The 16,789-nt window shown below is 36.3% G+C and overlaps 2 protein-coding genes across 2 annotated transcripts in view; one reads left to right on the forward strand and one right to left on the reverse strand.

Moving 5' to 3' along the window:
• Nucleotides 1-7,430, forward strand: part of ZBTB11 (zinc finger and BTB domain containing 11) — a 50,217-nt gene extending 42,787 nt beyond the window's left edge. The window contains exon 11 of the mRNA XM_053918293.1: nt 7,208-7,430. Coding sequence (XP_053774268.1) covers nt 7,208-7,281 — 74 coding nt within the window. The 3' untranslated portion in view covers nt 7,282-7,430. The remainder of the gene's footprint in view (nt 1-7,207) is intronic.
• On the reverse strand, nt 1,536-15,934 carry PCNP (PEST proteolytic signal containing nuclear protein). The gene is made up of 5 exons (XM_024558174.3): nt 15,787-15,934; nt 12,689-12,903; nt 9,053-9,127; nt 4,604-4,659; nt 1,536-3,350 (listed from the first exon to the last, which is right to left on the reverse strand). Exons 1-5 carry the CDS (start codon nt 15,848-15,850, stop codon nt 3,224-3,226), a joined length of 537 nt encoding a protein of 178 aa, XP_024413942.1. The 5' UTR covers nt 15,851-15,934; the 3' UTR covers nt 1,536-3,223.
• Between the last annotated feature and the right edge of the window lie 855 nt (nt 15,935-16,789).

The raw sequence follows: 16,789 nt of genomic DNA on the forward strand, positions 1-16,789 counted from the left end.
TGGTCAGGGCACACACAAGAAGCAATGAATGAATGTATAATAAATGGAACAACAAACTGATGTTTCTCTCTCCCTCCATCTCTTCAAAATTAATAAAGACATAATGGTCAACTGGAAGGAGTTTACATGGGTAAATATGGGGCGTTTTGAGTAACAAATTAAATAATGGTAGAAAATGGGTTATAACCTATAAAATAACATAAGAATTAGTTGGGCCCACTATCAAAAAAATAATTGAACAAAGGACAGGGAAGAAAGCTTTAAAAAAAAAAAATCCTCACCCAAAAATGTTCATTGATTTCAGAGAGGAAGGGGGAAAAACAGAAAAACAGATAGAGGGAGGGAGGAACACCAATCGGCTGCCTCCTGTACACACCTGGACCAGGGAATCAAACCCACAACCCTGGTGTATGGATACGACTCTAAACAACTGAGGTACCTGGCCAGGGCAGAAAACTTCACAGTAGAATTTCAACTACTAAAAGTGGAAGAAATAAAATAGAAAAATCACCATTGGGAAAATAGTACACTAACAATTGTTTCAAGAAAGAACCCGGCGGGGGAGGGGGCGTACTGGCACAAATACCTGCCAATCAGTGGGCAAAATTGAGATGAGAAATACGATACATAGTCCCAAGAATTTTCCCACAAGATACTTAATTGTAAACCCCAATAAAAAATCTTTTACCAATAATTGGCCTATATTTTTCAAAAAGTCTAAGGTCGTAAAAGACAAACACTGAAGAAGTGTCCCAAATTAAATCAGCTAAAGAGAGGAGACACACAATGTGTGATAATGAAGTGGATCTTTGACTAGGGAGACATTAGTGGAGCAAATGGTGAAATCTGAGTAAGGTCTGTAGAACAGTGTAAGATAATATAATAGATAAAAGTATTGTAATAATGTTAATTCTCTGATTTGGACAATTGTCCTGTAAGATGTTAACATTTGGAGAACATGGAAATACTTTACAGTATTTTTGCAACATGTTTTTTACACCTGAACTTTCTTCAAAATGAATTTTTAAAAATTTAAGAAGTATTTGCACTTGACCACAAGTCATGTTAACAATCTTTCCACAGTATGTCAAGCTAACTTTGATCATTAGAGTTAAGAAAAAAAAAACACTTAAAACTCACAGCCTTCATCTGTCATTAGTCAAACTAGATATGAATCTTACCTCTAAAATGTAGCTCCATCTTCTCATTTACTAAGACCTGATCTATTGGGCAACAGCATTATAAACATTAAAAAAATAGAGAGAGCTAATGGATGGTAGACACCTGTAAGACCTATCTATCTTCTAACACCTAGATATGCCTTGGCAGGATTTTCTACAGCACAAGGCAGACAACATTTTGGCAGGGAGAAAAAGGATGCTACAGAACTAAATGCTAAATTAGAGTCTAATAAATAATAACTTAGAATCTCTCAGTAGCTTGGCAAGAGCAGTAATTGTAACATTTGTCTCATCTTTGTTAAACAAACAAAAAACCCCCAGAACAATGAAGTGGAATAGAAAATAAGAACACTATTGAGTTTGACAAATTTATTGGTATTATAGTAAAGACATTCATCTCAGTCGTTTCTCTCTCCCATCTTGACCATAGGTTAATATTTCGTTTGTGTCAAGAAACAAATATGCAGAGAGGGATGTTATTTTAACATAAACAATAAAATGGAAAAAAAATAAAGAGTTTGCCTACATTAAAGCAAGTTAAATTCATGTATCTTGATACCATTAAATCAAGTAAGTAAGAACTAATAGTTCTATATACATTTCCATTGTTTTACTTGGGGCTTACTCTATCGAATGAAAGTGAACAAAGTGTTAGGAATATATACAGGCTGCTTCTCTGGAGTTACTACCTTTTAAAAGAGCTGAGTGAGTAGTTACCACCACTAAGACAGTCTGAAGCTGCCTACAAATTCAACATTGTAGAAATTTCAAGAAAATCATTATACTGCATTTTTCTTTTATCTATGACTATGCCTTTAAAGATGTGTTTAATCATCACATTAAAAAATAATTCATATACAATACAAAAATACAAAAAAAACCCCTACAACACATAGCTCTAACAAAGTATATGTGGTCAAAGAGTCCATAAAATGTTTAAAGATGCATTTTCTTTCCTTCTCTTTTCAATAGCTAAAATGTGCTTTTGAGAAGCCATTGGTTAATATGTACACACCTAAAACAAATCATTGTATTGTATTAAATAAGAATTCCTATAGTAAGTACAAATCAAATTGGATTTCACAAGTTAGTAACTTAAATGTTTTGACGAAGTTACAGAAAGTGCATCTTTCTCATTTTCCATCTTCATACATGTTGCTTTTATGCTATTTGTTACCTTTTAAAAAATAAAAACAGCCAAATATGTAAGTATTATGTACATTTAAAATTTTTGGTGGTGGTTCATATTTTAAAAGAAACAGCTTCCTATGACTTGCCTTAAGTCTGGTGGGAATGCTTAAAGGAACTAAGCTAATAACAAAAACCAAGAGAAGCACATTCAAAAATACTGATTTCCTTTGGTAGCAAACGGTTGTTCTTTGAAGACTAATGAAGGCAGACAAGACCCATTAAGGTGAAGTGGGCTATATCGAATACTCAACAGCTTACATAAAATTAAAAAAAAAAAAATTAAAGAGCTAAGCTTCTGTATCCACTGATAGCAATGCAATATCTAGTATATGACTTGAAACAAAACAAATGCCCATTAGAAAAAAAGCAATATTTTAATTTTACTAATTTATTTTCAGTCAATAGTCCAGTAATATTTTCCTCCCAATATGATACTCCCTCTCTATAAGGCTGTTCCTGGGAGCCAGAAAGTTTAGGTTAATAAGGGAGTTAAGTTAGAGAGTAATTACTTGCAGTTTAAACAGACAATAACTCTTTGCTTCCTTCTTAATGTGCTAATAGTTGTCTAAAAAAATATGCAATTCTTAGAAAGGTACCATTTCTGATTTTTTAAAATTATCTGTAACCTTTGGAAAGTAATCACATGAAACTACAAAATTAGCAAATGTCTTGAAATCTGTATATAAAACATAAATTACGTCTAATTTCAAACTCTCATTTATTAGTGTACCATTCAATCTTAAAAAAAAAAAAAAGGCGGCTCCAAAGATAGTCTTATACCATTCTTTAAAAAGGAAACTGTTCCTTTTAACTTTACACCCACCCCACACCCCAATTTCAAAACATATCATTTAATTGTCTTGGTCATGGACATTTCCAAGATGAGATTTTATATTTCGCTCCCATAGCTTCTGGTTATCAGAAAACCCATGCTTTCCTTTATTAAAGGAGTTTGGTCCTGCTGATGTTGGTGTATCCCTGTGTTAAAAGAAAAGAAATTTATTTAAAATGTTATACAAAGCCGTTTGGGCCATGTTTTTAATTCACTCAAAAACACATTTGTTTAGCACTCACTATAAAAATAGGCTGAATATCAGAAGGCCCTACAGAGGTTTTTAAACATATCCTTTCCATAAACCCAGTCCTAAAGTTTCAGATTCAGTAGGCCTGAGGACCAGGTAAATCTATAGTTTTGTTTTGTCTGTCTGTTTAGCCAGGGGAAGGAGGGAGAAAGAGGAAGAGAATGCGTTCAACCAAGTACCAAACCCGCAACCTAGGCATGTGCCCTGATCAGGAATCAAAACTGTGACCTCTCGCTTTGTGGGTTGACAACCAACCAAATAAGCCAAACTGGTCAGGGCTAAATCTGTAGTTTTAACAAACTTTTAAGGTAATTCTGATATACAGCTAAAGGTGGCAACCATTATAGTTTTTAAAACTGTTGCTTGCAACCCATTAATAAGGCCATGAAATCAATTTACTGGCTTGCCATCAGCATTTATAAAAAAGTAAACACAAGAAAAACAGGAAAATGTACCACACATAGAAAGGTTCAGGTCATCTTATGAACTTTGTATACTGGGTGTTTACATGGGGTTACAATGTCAGACACATTTCTTAGTTAGGTCCTAGTATGAAAGGAAGGTACTTGGACTGTTCCCATTTGAATCATAGACCGAAAATCTGAAGACTGATGCCTGTTTATGGACTTCGCGATTAGTTCTTTGGAAGTTTATACATTAGGTAGAAATGGGGATATAATATGGGCTGCTTTAAAGCTAAGCTTTCTTACTAGCCTGTAAATTATCCATTTATGCATACAAAGACAGGAAACTGAACATCACAGTTAACTTGAAAGTAATGTTATTTCCATGACAAAAGAAACAATGAAAGAAAATTAAAATACTATTTTGGTATTTGACATCTAAGTTACCAAGGAAAAAAAGGGCATTTATGATCAAGATTAAGTGGTGAGAATATGAAATGAAAGCCATTTATTTTTATACCAGAAAAAAATTTTAACTGAAATTTTAAATCAGGAACATTTCTCATAGCTATTTATTATTTGAAAAAGAATATATAGATTTCATGTATCTGAAAATAAATAGCCTTAAATTGTTATTTCTTTTGCCTAAATATGTAAGAAAAGCCTGGACGCTAAAAGATTATGTGTAATTCATTCTTGCTCTTAATTCACCATCATTTTCTACAATATTCATGAAAAAATATACCTTCCAATATTCTTCATCCTCATCTTTGCTTCTGGAGGCATTTCCTCTGGTTCACTCTATAGAGGGGGGGGGAAGAAAGAAAGAGATGAATGATTGCATACAGATTTATTAAATTCACTTAATTACTAATATGCTAAATTTTATATCTAAGTCATTTACCACTTTCAGTACTGTAAATTTTGGTAAAAGGAGAAAATTAACTACATTATTAAAAGAAATGCACATCTTCCAGTGTGCTGGTTTTGCATTAAAATTTTTGGTAAGAACTAGATATTCTAGCATTAAAACCATTTATTATATGCTACACACTGTGTTAAATGCTTTAATACACACAGTCTTGTCCTGACTGGGTGTGGCTCAGTGGTTTGGGCATCATCACCCAGCAGGCCAACAGGTCCCCAGTTCCTCCTGGCCAGGGCACATGCCTGGGGTGCGGCCCAATTGGGGGCGTGCAAAAGGCAACCAATCAATGTTTCTCTCGCTCCCCTTCTCCCTCCCTTCCTCTCTCTCTAAAATAAATAGATAAAAAAACCTTAAAAAAATATGCACAATATTTTAAAACCCTAACAATCCTATACGGTACATATGATTATCACCATTCCCACTTTATGTGTGAGATAAACAAGGCTAATTTGTCCATGTTTTTATGTATAAATGTTGCTGCTGAGCTAAACATTCTTTTTTTAAAAAAATGTGTCCTTAAGATCCAGCTTAAAGGGGTTTCTACTGGTCAAATCTGGACAATTTGACCATTATAGCCTATTGAATAAAGTAAGAATCCGTGAACCCATACTTATATAAATAAGGGAAAGCTCTTCTTTACAGTAAGAGACAAACAGAGAAAGGATGAAAAAGTTAGAAATATTATCATTTGACAAACATAATCACTGACTCCAGCAAGAAGCACCAATGGATGGTAACACTCAAGAGTAAATCATGCTGGCCTAGTGGCTCAGTTGGTTAAAGTGTCAACTTGACACAGCAAGGTTTGGGGTTTGATCCCTGGTCAGGGTACATGCAAGAACCAACCAATGAATGCAGGATTAAGTGTAACAACACTGTTTCTTTCTCTTTCACTCTCTCAAACCAATAAATAAAAATAAAATAAATAAAATGTGATGAACCTTAAAAAAATGTTTAAGAAATTATATATTTTCACATATCCTCAACCCATATCTCCAGTAAGATAAATTTTAATTAAAAAAAGCAAAATAGTAATTTGGCAGTAGAGAAATCTAGCAGACGTCACTTTAACCAAATAATCGAAGTTAACACTGCCTGTAATAGGACACTGACAACATGTGCTCCCTGATATCATTGATGTGTTGAGAACTTGGCATCACTTCTGTAGTGGTCTGGCTAAAAGAAATGTAAACCTAATCATGAGAAAATACCAGACAAATCCAAACTGAGGGACATTCTACAAAGTGCCATGAAGTAGACAGAACGACTCAGGGACTATCTAAATCAAAGGAGACTAGAGACACAATGAAAAAAATTTTTTTTAATTTAAAAATGAATTAAATGAATGCCCTCTTTCTTCAATATATTTTAGGCTCAGATATAATGCCCGCTTCAGTGTGGTTCGTAGGGTATGTAAATATCTTGCATGACATGGACAGCAATTTGAACATTTCACCTAAAATGTCATATGGTGTGCTTGAGTGTGATATTGTTATGTTACAGAATTACTTATGATTTTGTAATAAAAGATTTTGTAATTAAAAAGGGGCATTATTTGTGCCGGACCTTGTTATTTCCAAGGTTACTTAACCATGTTCTACAGAAAAAGAACCAGATAAAGATTTTATTTATTGAGCTTAGAGAGAAGAGAGGAAGTGAAGAAGTGAGAGTGAGAGAGAGAAACATGGTTTGTTTTTCCGATGCTTTTCCTTTACGCATAGGCTACTTACTGTATGTGCCCTAACCAGGAATCAAACCTTCAACATCGGCATATCTGGACAACACTCCAACTGAGCTACCCTGACAGGACCTGATAAAGATTTTAGGTACAGATTCTTTCATCTAAGAGACAAGTTTATCCTTTCTTATCATTACTATCCTATAGCAGAAAGAATGTTGCCTGAACCTGTCCAAAATTTCTTTAAGGAAGTATTTAGGCCCTGGCCAGATGGCATGGTTGGTCGGAGCATTGTCCCAGTTGTGTTTTTGACTCCCAGTCGAGGCATGTACAGATAGGAGACAACTGATCAATGTTTCTCTCTCTCAAAATCAATTAAAAAAAATCCTTGGGTGAGGACAAAAATAAATAAAATTTAAATATTTAGGGCCCTGGCAGGGTAGCTCAGTTGGTTGGAGCATCAGCTTGATAGGCCAAGGTCACAGGTGTGATCCCCAATCAGGGCACATACAGGAATCAACCAATGAATACACAAATAAGTGGAACAACAAATCAATGTTTCTCTCTCTCTAAAATCAATAAATAGAAGCTTTAAAAAAAAGTATTTAGGGAAAGCAGTAAGGGATAATGTGAAGAACAGAGGACTAAAAACCAGAAGACCTATATAGTTCAACATTTATGTGCATCAGCACCTCCTTATGCATAGTTTACTTAACTTCTTAATTTCTCCATTTGCAAAATAGAAATAACTGCGCTACACGATTCAAGGGGATATATGGAAGATAAAAAAAAAAAGGTAAGTGAAAATATATCCTAATTGTTAGACTTTCAAAGTAAGCCACTACTATTATGTAGTACTTACAATTTCTGGCCTCTATTTTACACGTATTCCCTTCTTCCTATATTGTCCTTCCCTCATACAATCTGTAGATACCAAAATGCTACCTAAACTCTTAGAATGTTCCAGATGGCAGAAAACAGTAAATATTATTTAAGTTAATGCTTTTAAAACTTTTCTGGGGAGAAGCAGTGAAATGAAATGTTTTTTCCTCAACAAAATCTTACTTGGTTCCTAATTATCAAACAGATAAGAAGAATCGCTATAAGTAAAACACGGGCAGGAGACCAGAGCCCTGATTGTTAGGCATCACCTTCTACCACAGTAGCTCCTGAGACATTTCCAGAGAACCCTAGGACTCTGAAAAATAGTTTAAAAATCTATGCTCTAAATTGAGCCTTCATTTCAGTTATAACTAAGGCTCCGAAAAGGTGAAGTAATTTATTCACAGGCTTTCTACTAGTTAAGAATTGGACAAACAAGTAAGGAATCCAGGTCTCCCCGACTGCCAGTCTGGTAGTCTTTCCATGCTGCTGCATCTAGTTACCCAGACTCTCTTCTTTCCCTGGATTTCCACATCACTTCATCTCTAGGTACTTCTGATTTTTATTTTGTACTATTTTAATTGTAAGTCTCTGCTCCCGAAGACTGAGTTCCTAGAGGAACATATCTGATTTACCTCTGTAACCTCACTGTGTCTAGCATATAGAAAGCACTAAAATGTACAGAATAAGTAAATGGCCAAAGGAGAATACAGTGATCACCAGTTATTCTTTCTTTACCTGTTGATATGGACTCCAATCACTTCACATTTATCCTTGCCTAAAACTCCTCTACAAAAATTTCTAGTCCAGACAAATGTAGCTGTTTAGTATTCACCACTTGTGATTTGAAAACTGATGTCTTACAGAAGTATTCCTTGGTTTGTCAAAACCCTACATGTCTCAGTACCCAACTAGTATTTCTTCTCTTACATATTCTTCCCAATCACCCCTACCCCACAGTGTTTGTGCTCCTCTGAATGTATAATTCTTATCCATCTTACTTTTGGGAGCAATTACTCATGTACCCAGTAATACTTAATTGTTATACAATGGGGCCACATCTTAAATGAGGGTTAGCTTCTAAAGTTGGAGCTTAAGGAAAAAAAGTAAACATTATGCTTAAAATGCCATAGTCATTCATAAGCACGTTAACACTGAGGGCCATGAGGGCACTAGGATTGCCTAAGACAGCAAGCAGATAAGCATCTTATGCTTACTCTGGAATACAAGTTTATTGAGTAGAACTTCGAGGAGAATCATCTGCACTATTAACTATTATTCCTCACTGGGATAAAGAAACCACCATAGCAGCGTTTTGTAAGTTGAATGCATGCATAATGTCTCATCACTGAAGACTTCAAATATAAAAATTATTAAAGACAGTAATATTCAATTTTTCTTTTGGATATTATATATTTCCTAGTACACATATATATTGATATTCATAATAAGCATTTATTGATTTGATTCTTAAGTTCCTTGCCCCAGAATCGACAATATTTTTTTAAAATCCTACAATCAAATTAATAAATAGAAATATCCAGGTTCTGTAGATGTGTGCGCACACGCATGCGCACACACACACATACTATTCAGAGTTGAAAAGGAAATTCACTAGTACCATTAATACAACCTATAATTTGCCTCTAAATTCTTCCTTAAAGAACTGGTGAAAGTAAAATAATCAAAACTAGGTGTCAACTTACATCTTCATCTTCATTAAAAGCTGCTGCTACTGAAAGGGTTTTTGGAGCAAGAGTTGGAACAGTTTCTTTAGGTTTCTGAGGAAAAAACACATTAAAGAGTTAAGACACAACATTTATACAGGCTTGTTCAATGATATAAGTACTTTATCTTCAAAGATTCAACTTTATGTTTTCACAGAAATAGTAACTCAGAACAAACTTTAGACAAACGCAGTCTTTCTTTTTGAAAATGTTGAGTTATCAATGGGTAGGTTTTACTTTATTGTCCATTTTTTTTCCTCCTGTAAGATTTCCTAGTTAGGACCTATAATTTAGTAACATTTAGCTAAGGGGCACCTGGTACAGGTAAGAGAAAATTCTTAGTAATTCTTACCCATACTAAAATTAAGTAGTGTGCCTAGGAAACATAAAAGACACCAAGATTCATCTTTCTGCTAGCTAGCTTTCTGCACTGTGGCCTATAAACATGCTTCATTCACACCACCTCTCCTATCTGAACCTGTTTTTGAAGTAATTGTCCTCATTATTTCCAATCCTTTCACCACCCATTCAGTCTTCAACTCACTGTAATCTGGCTTCCTCCCTTACCATTCTCTAGGATTCCTCACTCAGAATGAGGTGACCCTGATTCTGTAGTCACCAATAAGTAGTGTGCTGCATTTGACTCTAACGACCAGTTCCTTTTCGAAAACCAGTTCCTTTCCCCTACCTTTGACACTGTTTTATTGGTTACTTTCCTAATTCTCTGATATTTTTTCTCTCTCCATCCCTCTTGTTCCCCTCAAATGACAGATACCCATAATTCTGTCCTTAGTGACCTTTCCTTCTCTTTACCTGCATGGTCAACTTCATTCATTCTCAAAGTTTTATATAGTTTAAACTACACCAAAGCTTATGTCTACTCTCAAATAGGATGTCCTTTGGAGAATGGACACCTCCACTTAGAGCTCCCGTGGGTATTTCAGATTCAGTGCTTATAAGTACCAAAGCCAGAAAATCTTTTCCTCAACTTGCATGTTATATTGTAAGATCCTGCCGATTAGATTTACCACCTGTTTTCTCCCTCCAAACCTCTGTACTGAGTGAGCTATAACCAGAGGGGGCCCTAAAAACCCCAGAATTTATTTATGAAAAATTGTGTATTTGTTCTCACATGTCAAACTTCAGTCACTGTCAAAGTACTCTCCATTTGATGCAATACACCCATCGAGGCATTTTTCCACTACTGTTTTTTAAATCATTGACTTTGATGACTTTTAGTGTTTCTGCTGTTTTTTGTTTTAGCCCTTCCACATCGGCAAAATGTTTCCCTTAGAAGACTCTCTTCATCCAGGGAAACAAAAGTCGCTGGAGTGACATCAGGTAAATAGGGAGGGTGAGGCACAGAGGGTCATGCCATTTTTGGTGAAAAACTGCTGAACACACAGCTTGGTGTGGTCTGTGGTCATAAATCACCAATTATGAAATGGGCAAACGTGTTGAAAGAATCTTCAAAAAAAGTCACTGAAACTGAATGCAGCCTCTCATAGCAACACCAGTTGGTACACTGATACAGATGGGTTCCTAGAACACTCACTTGGCGGGGAAAGCCTATACTACACAAGGGGCCTGCCCTCCACAAGATTATTCTGGTGTTTTGGGGGTCCCCCGGTACATTGAAATTTCTAAAATGCAAATCCATTTAAGGGTCAAGACTCCATATAATAGTCTATGGCTCTGCTAGAACCTAAAGAATAAAAACAAACTATATTTACAAAAATACAAGCCCTTTATGATTTGGTCCTAAGGTCTCATTTTGGGGGCTTTCTATCCTATATTTGCCTTCCAAACACCTTGTAAGTACAAACAATTTCCTAATTGTACCATGTGGTTTCATATTTAAAAACTGCCTTTGCATGGAATTCCCTTTATCTGAGATGTCCTTTTGTCTTCTGTGTGCACTTAAGGCTAACTCAAACATCTCATTAGTGAAATCTCTGTGAAACAACATTAACCATTCCTTCTTCTAGAATATAAATACCTTTTATAAACAATGTTTCTGAAGGAATAAAAAAATGTTAATTTGGATATTATGCATAGTGCCTCTAGAAACACCCCATAATCTTCTTTTAAAGAAGTCATGTATTTGTTGTAGATAAAACCTAAGACAGTAAGTATTTGTTGGCTGAATCGACTATATCATGTAATCGAAAGCAACAATTCCAATTATTTTTTATATCCTATACTTCAACTCTCCCCAAGAAAATTATGTTTACATTATTATTTTATAAAAACAGCTTTTTGTTTTCCAAAAAGTAAGTTTTACTGAGTAGGCTTTTTTCAAACATAACCCTCCCATCTAATATGATTAACAATTACTAAATCATGTGAATGATTTAGAAAAAGTAGGAATCTGGTATCTAGTTTAGGGGGTGTGTTGAACCATAGTAAAATTTACTACCAAGGGTAACATCTGTATGAGAAGTGTACGTGAGAATGCATGTTTAATCACAATAAATAAATAAATAAATAAATAAATAAATAAATAAATAAATATATATATTTATATTTATTTATTTATGCAGGTAAGTCTATGCAACTTAAAAAAAACCCAGATTAAACAAAAAGAGTTCAGGTAGGGAGACTTGTCATAAGTAATGAAGTTACAGCTGAATGTCTTTTATTTATACTGAATTTTTTAAAAAAGGAAGAAAAAGAAAAAGGCAAAACAGCAAAAAGTGGGAACAGGGTTCTGAGGAATGGTAGCTCTTTTAAAACAAGAAGTATGGCTGAAACTTATAGCAGAAACTTGATCCGTATATTTTAAAGATCTTTGAATGAATATCTAATGCAGAAAAAAGGTATATGCATCTACCACCTGAACATTAATTTTTGTAGAACAAACATGAATAATGAAAGGCAGTTTTAGGATTTTTCTCCTTATACAAGAATGTAACTATTTTCTAAAGCCAATAGCAATCACTATAAGTAACTTTTTTTCCTTAGAGATTTACATAAAATAATCAGAAATAGTCCAATTTCTAATTTCTAGTGTGCTTCAATCTAATGTTTCAAATACTTTCCAGATAATCCGTAGTTCATAAGTACTAATTCATGGTTTACAATACATACTAAAACAAGAGATAAAAAGTTATTTGTAAGGAACTACTGTCACAGGATATGAATGTCATGTGTAAGGTAATTAGGAAGCTTTTCTTATCAAGGAATACTTTATTAATAGTAACCTTTTAAGATAAAAGAACTGATTTCTAGAGATATTATTTTTAATATTACTAAAATTGGAAGATACGAAAAATATACTGAAAATCTTTCTGAAACTGTTTTTTTAGAAGTTTCGCTCAACTTAGAAAAATTCTAAGCTATTACTTTATAAATCATATAATCCCTGTAACAGTCGTTCATTCTTGTATTCTAAATCTTTTAAAAAACTAACTTTATTGAGATATAATTTATCTAGATTTTTCTTAAACACAAAGCTAATGACTCCTTAAATATGTACAGGTAAGTTAATGTACCTTTTTATACTTATAAGTTAATGTACCTTTTTATACTTAATTTACCGAAACCATAAAAGTAGATTTCTGAAACAAATTCTTAAGACCTATTACAAATACCACATATAAAATAACAACTCACACTTGATCCAAGTTTGATGGATATGGCTGAGGCTTTCTTTGTCGTCTGACTACCTATGGCAAATCCAAACTTGGAGACCTTTGTAGGCTTTGTTGGGAGGTCTGCAGCTTCTTCTTCAGCTGATCGCTTCTCAGCGCTGCGACTGGAACTTTCCCCTCCATTACTGGAAGAAACAGTCTTAGTTTTCACAGGTTTTTCTGCTTCTTCTTCAGGTCCTGGTGAAGTCGAAACAACTTACCAAGATGAGCTATTTTTACTGAGCAGATTGATGGGAGCAGCAACCTCAAAAAGCATCATTTATAAGGAAGATACCTCTGCAGTTGTCACCTACTGACCCAACAGTCTCTTCCACTGTTTGTTAGAGTATACAGCAGGAACTGAGATTGTGTGGCAGTAGAAGAGGCTCCCATGAATTAACTAGCATAAAATACAGAGCAATTTAAAATTATAAACACAGAGTTCACAAAAAGTAAAGACCTTTCTAGAGTTCACAAGAAATAAAGACCCTTCAGCTAAACACTGTAAATTATAAAATAATCTAGTTCTTTGTGAGATTTTGCTTTTTAGAAATTAAGTTCTGTAAATTGTTCTACACAATCTAGTTAGTTAGCAATTAGTCACATCACAGGATAATACATTTGACTAATCAATTCTAATATTCTTCAGTAAGGTACTATTAGTTACACAAAGTACCTAGTTACAAACACCCCATTATAACCTGAACTGAAATGTTAATAAAGCCTGGAGTAATTTTCTTGAGTGATATGTTCCTCATGCACATTTCACACAAAACTAATATTTTAAATATATTTAATGAAATGTTTTGTATTTTGGGACTGTGGAAAACAAAATTTTGGATGACCATAGATTTTTGAAAATTTTTGTTGACTTATATTTTAAAGGATGAGTAAGTATGTGGTCAGTTTTTAAAAAAATAAGTCACAAATCAATTTATAACAACACATGAATAGTTATATCAAATAACTATATTCTTTATCAAGGAATGTTTTAATAAAAGGCATTTTTATCTAGTTTAAATTCATTCTGAACAATATATATAGATTAATTAATATGAAATCAAATTACACATTGTACAAGCACTTCCCCCCCTCCCCACCAGTGAACAGCTGAGGAGGGGAGAGCCTTGGAGCACCAAGGTATCTTACTTTGAAAAATATTACCTAATAAGAAAGTTTAGGAGTACCCTTCATGACCCATTTACACACTGGTAGCTTCTTCATCTGAAAAAAAGGGCACACAGCTACCTAACAGGACTGATGTGCAGCTTCAACGAGAACATGTTCAAGACACTCCTAGTGTCTGGAATAATAAACGTCCACTTAAAGTAGATTAACTTAAATAAGCTAAAATATCCTGACATGGCCATGATTATGATACGAATAGTTCTTTTCTAAAATTTCTATTTATTTCAAGAAGCTACACAAAAATGTAGCCAAAGGGACCAAAAAAAAAAAAAAAAAATCTACCTAAGGCCTCACCCTTGGCATTATCTCTCCTCTTTAAGATAAGAGGTGGTTTGAATTAAGCAGCTTCTCTTAGTGACATAAGTTTGTAAGTTATCTTATAAAAAATACTTGTGCTTTCAACTTACTATTCAATAGAAATTAAAAATCACAATATTTTCTAAATAAGCCCTTAGGGCAAACTTCATAGTGTATCAAAATAGTGCCTACTGGCCAAAAAATTATCAATTTACTGGCACTTACTCTAAGTCACCTACAAGGAGACTATTCATACGAGAGTTAATTGTCCCTAACTGAAAGGGTGGTGGATAAATTATAGTGGAATTATGCTAATACTTAAAAGTACATTTTGACAGCACCTTAAATGCACCTCCTATACTCTCAGTCAAGACAGTTTAAAAGCCAGATAAGATTCTTTAGGCTACCGATTTTTGTTTTTCCTCAAACAACTAATGTTGAATGTAATTTTACTCGATAATTTCCAAGGCAACATTTGAAGGAAAAAAGTTCCTAGTGAGGTAGCAAAAAACGGGGCAAGTGCGGAGGGAGGGGAGTTTGGCTCAACTAAGCACTTTACATATTTTTTTAAAAAGAACTTCTGGGTCCAAAGTAACTGAACATTACACTTTTCTGAATTTTTGTTTCCAAGACAGTTCACATTAAACATAATATTAATAGTTCCTCATAGTTGCCTTCAAATGCTATTACTGTTTTGTATTTGCTCACATTAAATACTTCCAGGGATAAGAACCTGAGGGAGTTAGACAGTAATACTTAAAACGTTCTAAAGATATTGTTATCAGCTAGCACGTGTTTAGTCGTCTTGTGACGACAAAGGGTGGCTGGAGAGATTTCCTTAATAATGCACAACACCCACATTTACAGGGGTGGAGGGGACAAAACGAAGATAGCCTGAATACAGGAACAGTCACACTAGCTTATCTGGCCACCTAAATGTGTGGCACGCAGAGCCGGCAACAGCCTAACTCAGAAAAGGTGGACACTTCAATGAAAGGAAACAAAACCCTAACTCCACACCCCGCAGCTTAAACCAGCCGGCAGACAAAGGTTTCATTCCTCTTTCCCCCCACGGCCTCAACCCACCCCGTTGCGGGGTCAGTATTCGGCTTGAAAATAAAGGTAAAAGGCCAGGGTCGTCCGTCTCCCCAGCGAAAAGCAGCAAACTGACCCGCGGGTGGAACTGAGAGGCCGGCTCTGTCGGAAACTTGGCCTGCGGCCACCGCTCGCTGACTCCCACTATGTGTGTGCGTGTTTGTGGGGATGTGCGTCTCCAGTGTGGCGGCAGCGGCTCCTGCGCCGCCGCTCCGGGTCCCACCCTGAGTTCGGATCCCCTTTCTCGCGCCCATCTCCCTTCTCCTCGGAAGCAGGGCCTCCGCTGGGGTCAAAAGGTGATGAACAGTGGCCGACTAAGCCGGTCAGGGAGGCGAAGTGGGGCCGGATCCCAGCGGGCCGCACCGGGCGTGCCCGGGGTTCATCTGGGCCCAGCACCTGGCCGGGTGAGCGCCAGATCCGCCCGTTCTTGCCCCACCCCGGGGAGCTCAAAGAAAGGCCCAGAGCATCCCACTCAGCCCGCGACGCTGGGGTTGTGTTCACCTCCGGCGGCTCCAGTTCGCTGCGGCTTCTCAGGCCTCTCCTCTCCCGCCTTCCCGTCCGCCATTTTCCCCGCCGCGGCCTCCTGCAGCCACGCCAAGGACGTCACGGTACCGCCCAGTAACCACCGAGAGGCGGCGCCGGCGGGCGAGGCGGCGGCCTAGAGCGGTCCCGGAGAGTGAGGAGGCCTTTGGAAAGAGACTGGATGTGATATCGTCGGCCAGCGACCTCTGAAGGAAGGGCGGGGAAGGTGGGGCGGTCTCTGTGAGGACTGGCCGGGGACTTTATTACTGGAGGTCTGTTAAGTTTTCATGGTCTGGCGGACCCAGAGAAGTGAGAGGAGGTGGGAGCAGCACCCTGGAAACGTTGGTGGTAAAGGTCCTGCAGATAGGGGTGTAGTTGCAGCTTAAGCTTGCGGACTCTTTCATTTTGGTGTTGCTGGATCGCATTGCCTAGTCAAAGAAACAGAAAATGTAGGGCTGTATTTTTCGCTACTTAGAGTTTATCGGGTGCCCTCTTGTGTTAGACACGATTTCGTTGACTCCCCAGAATTGTTCAATGCGGAACTATCCTCTTAATTGAGTTGAAGCCAAAGAGTAATTTGTCCAAGATCACATAGCCAAGTGGTAAAACTGCTTTTCCTAAAGGCTGTAAGTTCTGTATCAAGTTAAGAGAAATTTATTAAGTGAAGACTGCAGTGATTTCTGCTTTGCTTAGAAATCTTTAGCGGAGCCCCAGTGTTCGCAGAATGAAGTCCAAGCATTATAGTGGGCCCCAGCCTAACTTTTCAGCCTTGTTTGTGTTTCTCCTTTGTCTATATTACACTGCCCCCTTCCCATTCAGGGTTGATTGCTTGTCTATTGAACTGGAGTTTCTCAGTTTGCCCTACAATATAGAGTATTACAGAAACTGATCTTGAGGAGTCAGAGCTTGTGTTTTTCTTAAAATATATTTTATTGATTATGCTATTAGAGTTGTCACATTTTTCCCCCCCTTTATTCCCCTC

Source organism: Desmodus rotundus, chromosome 2 (assembly GCF_022682495.2).
Source record: "Desmodus rotundus isolate HL8 chromosome 2, HLdesRot8A.1, whole genome shotgun sequence".
NCBI classification, from domain to species: domain Eukaryota; kingdom Metazoa; phylum Chordata; class Mammalia; order Chiroptera; family Phyllostomidae; genus Desmodus; species Desmodus rotundus.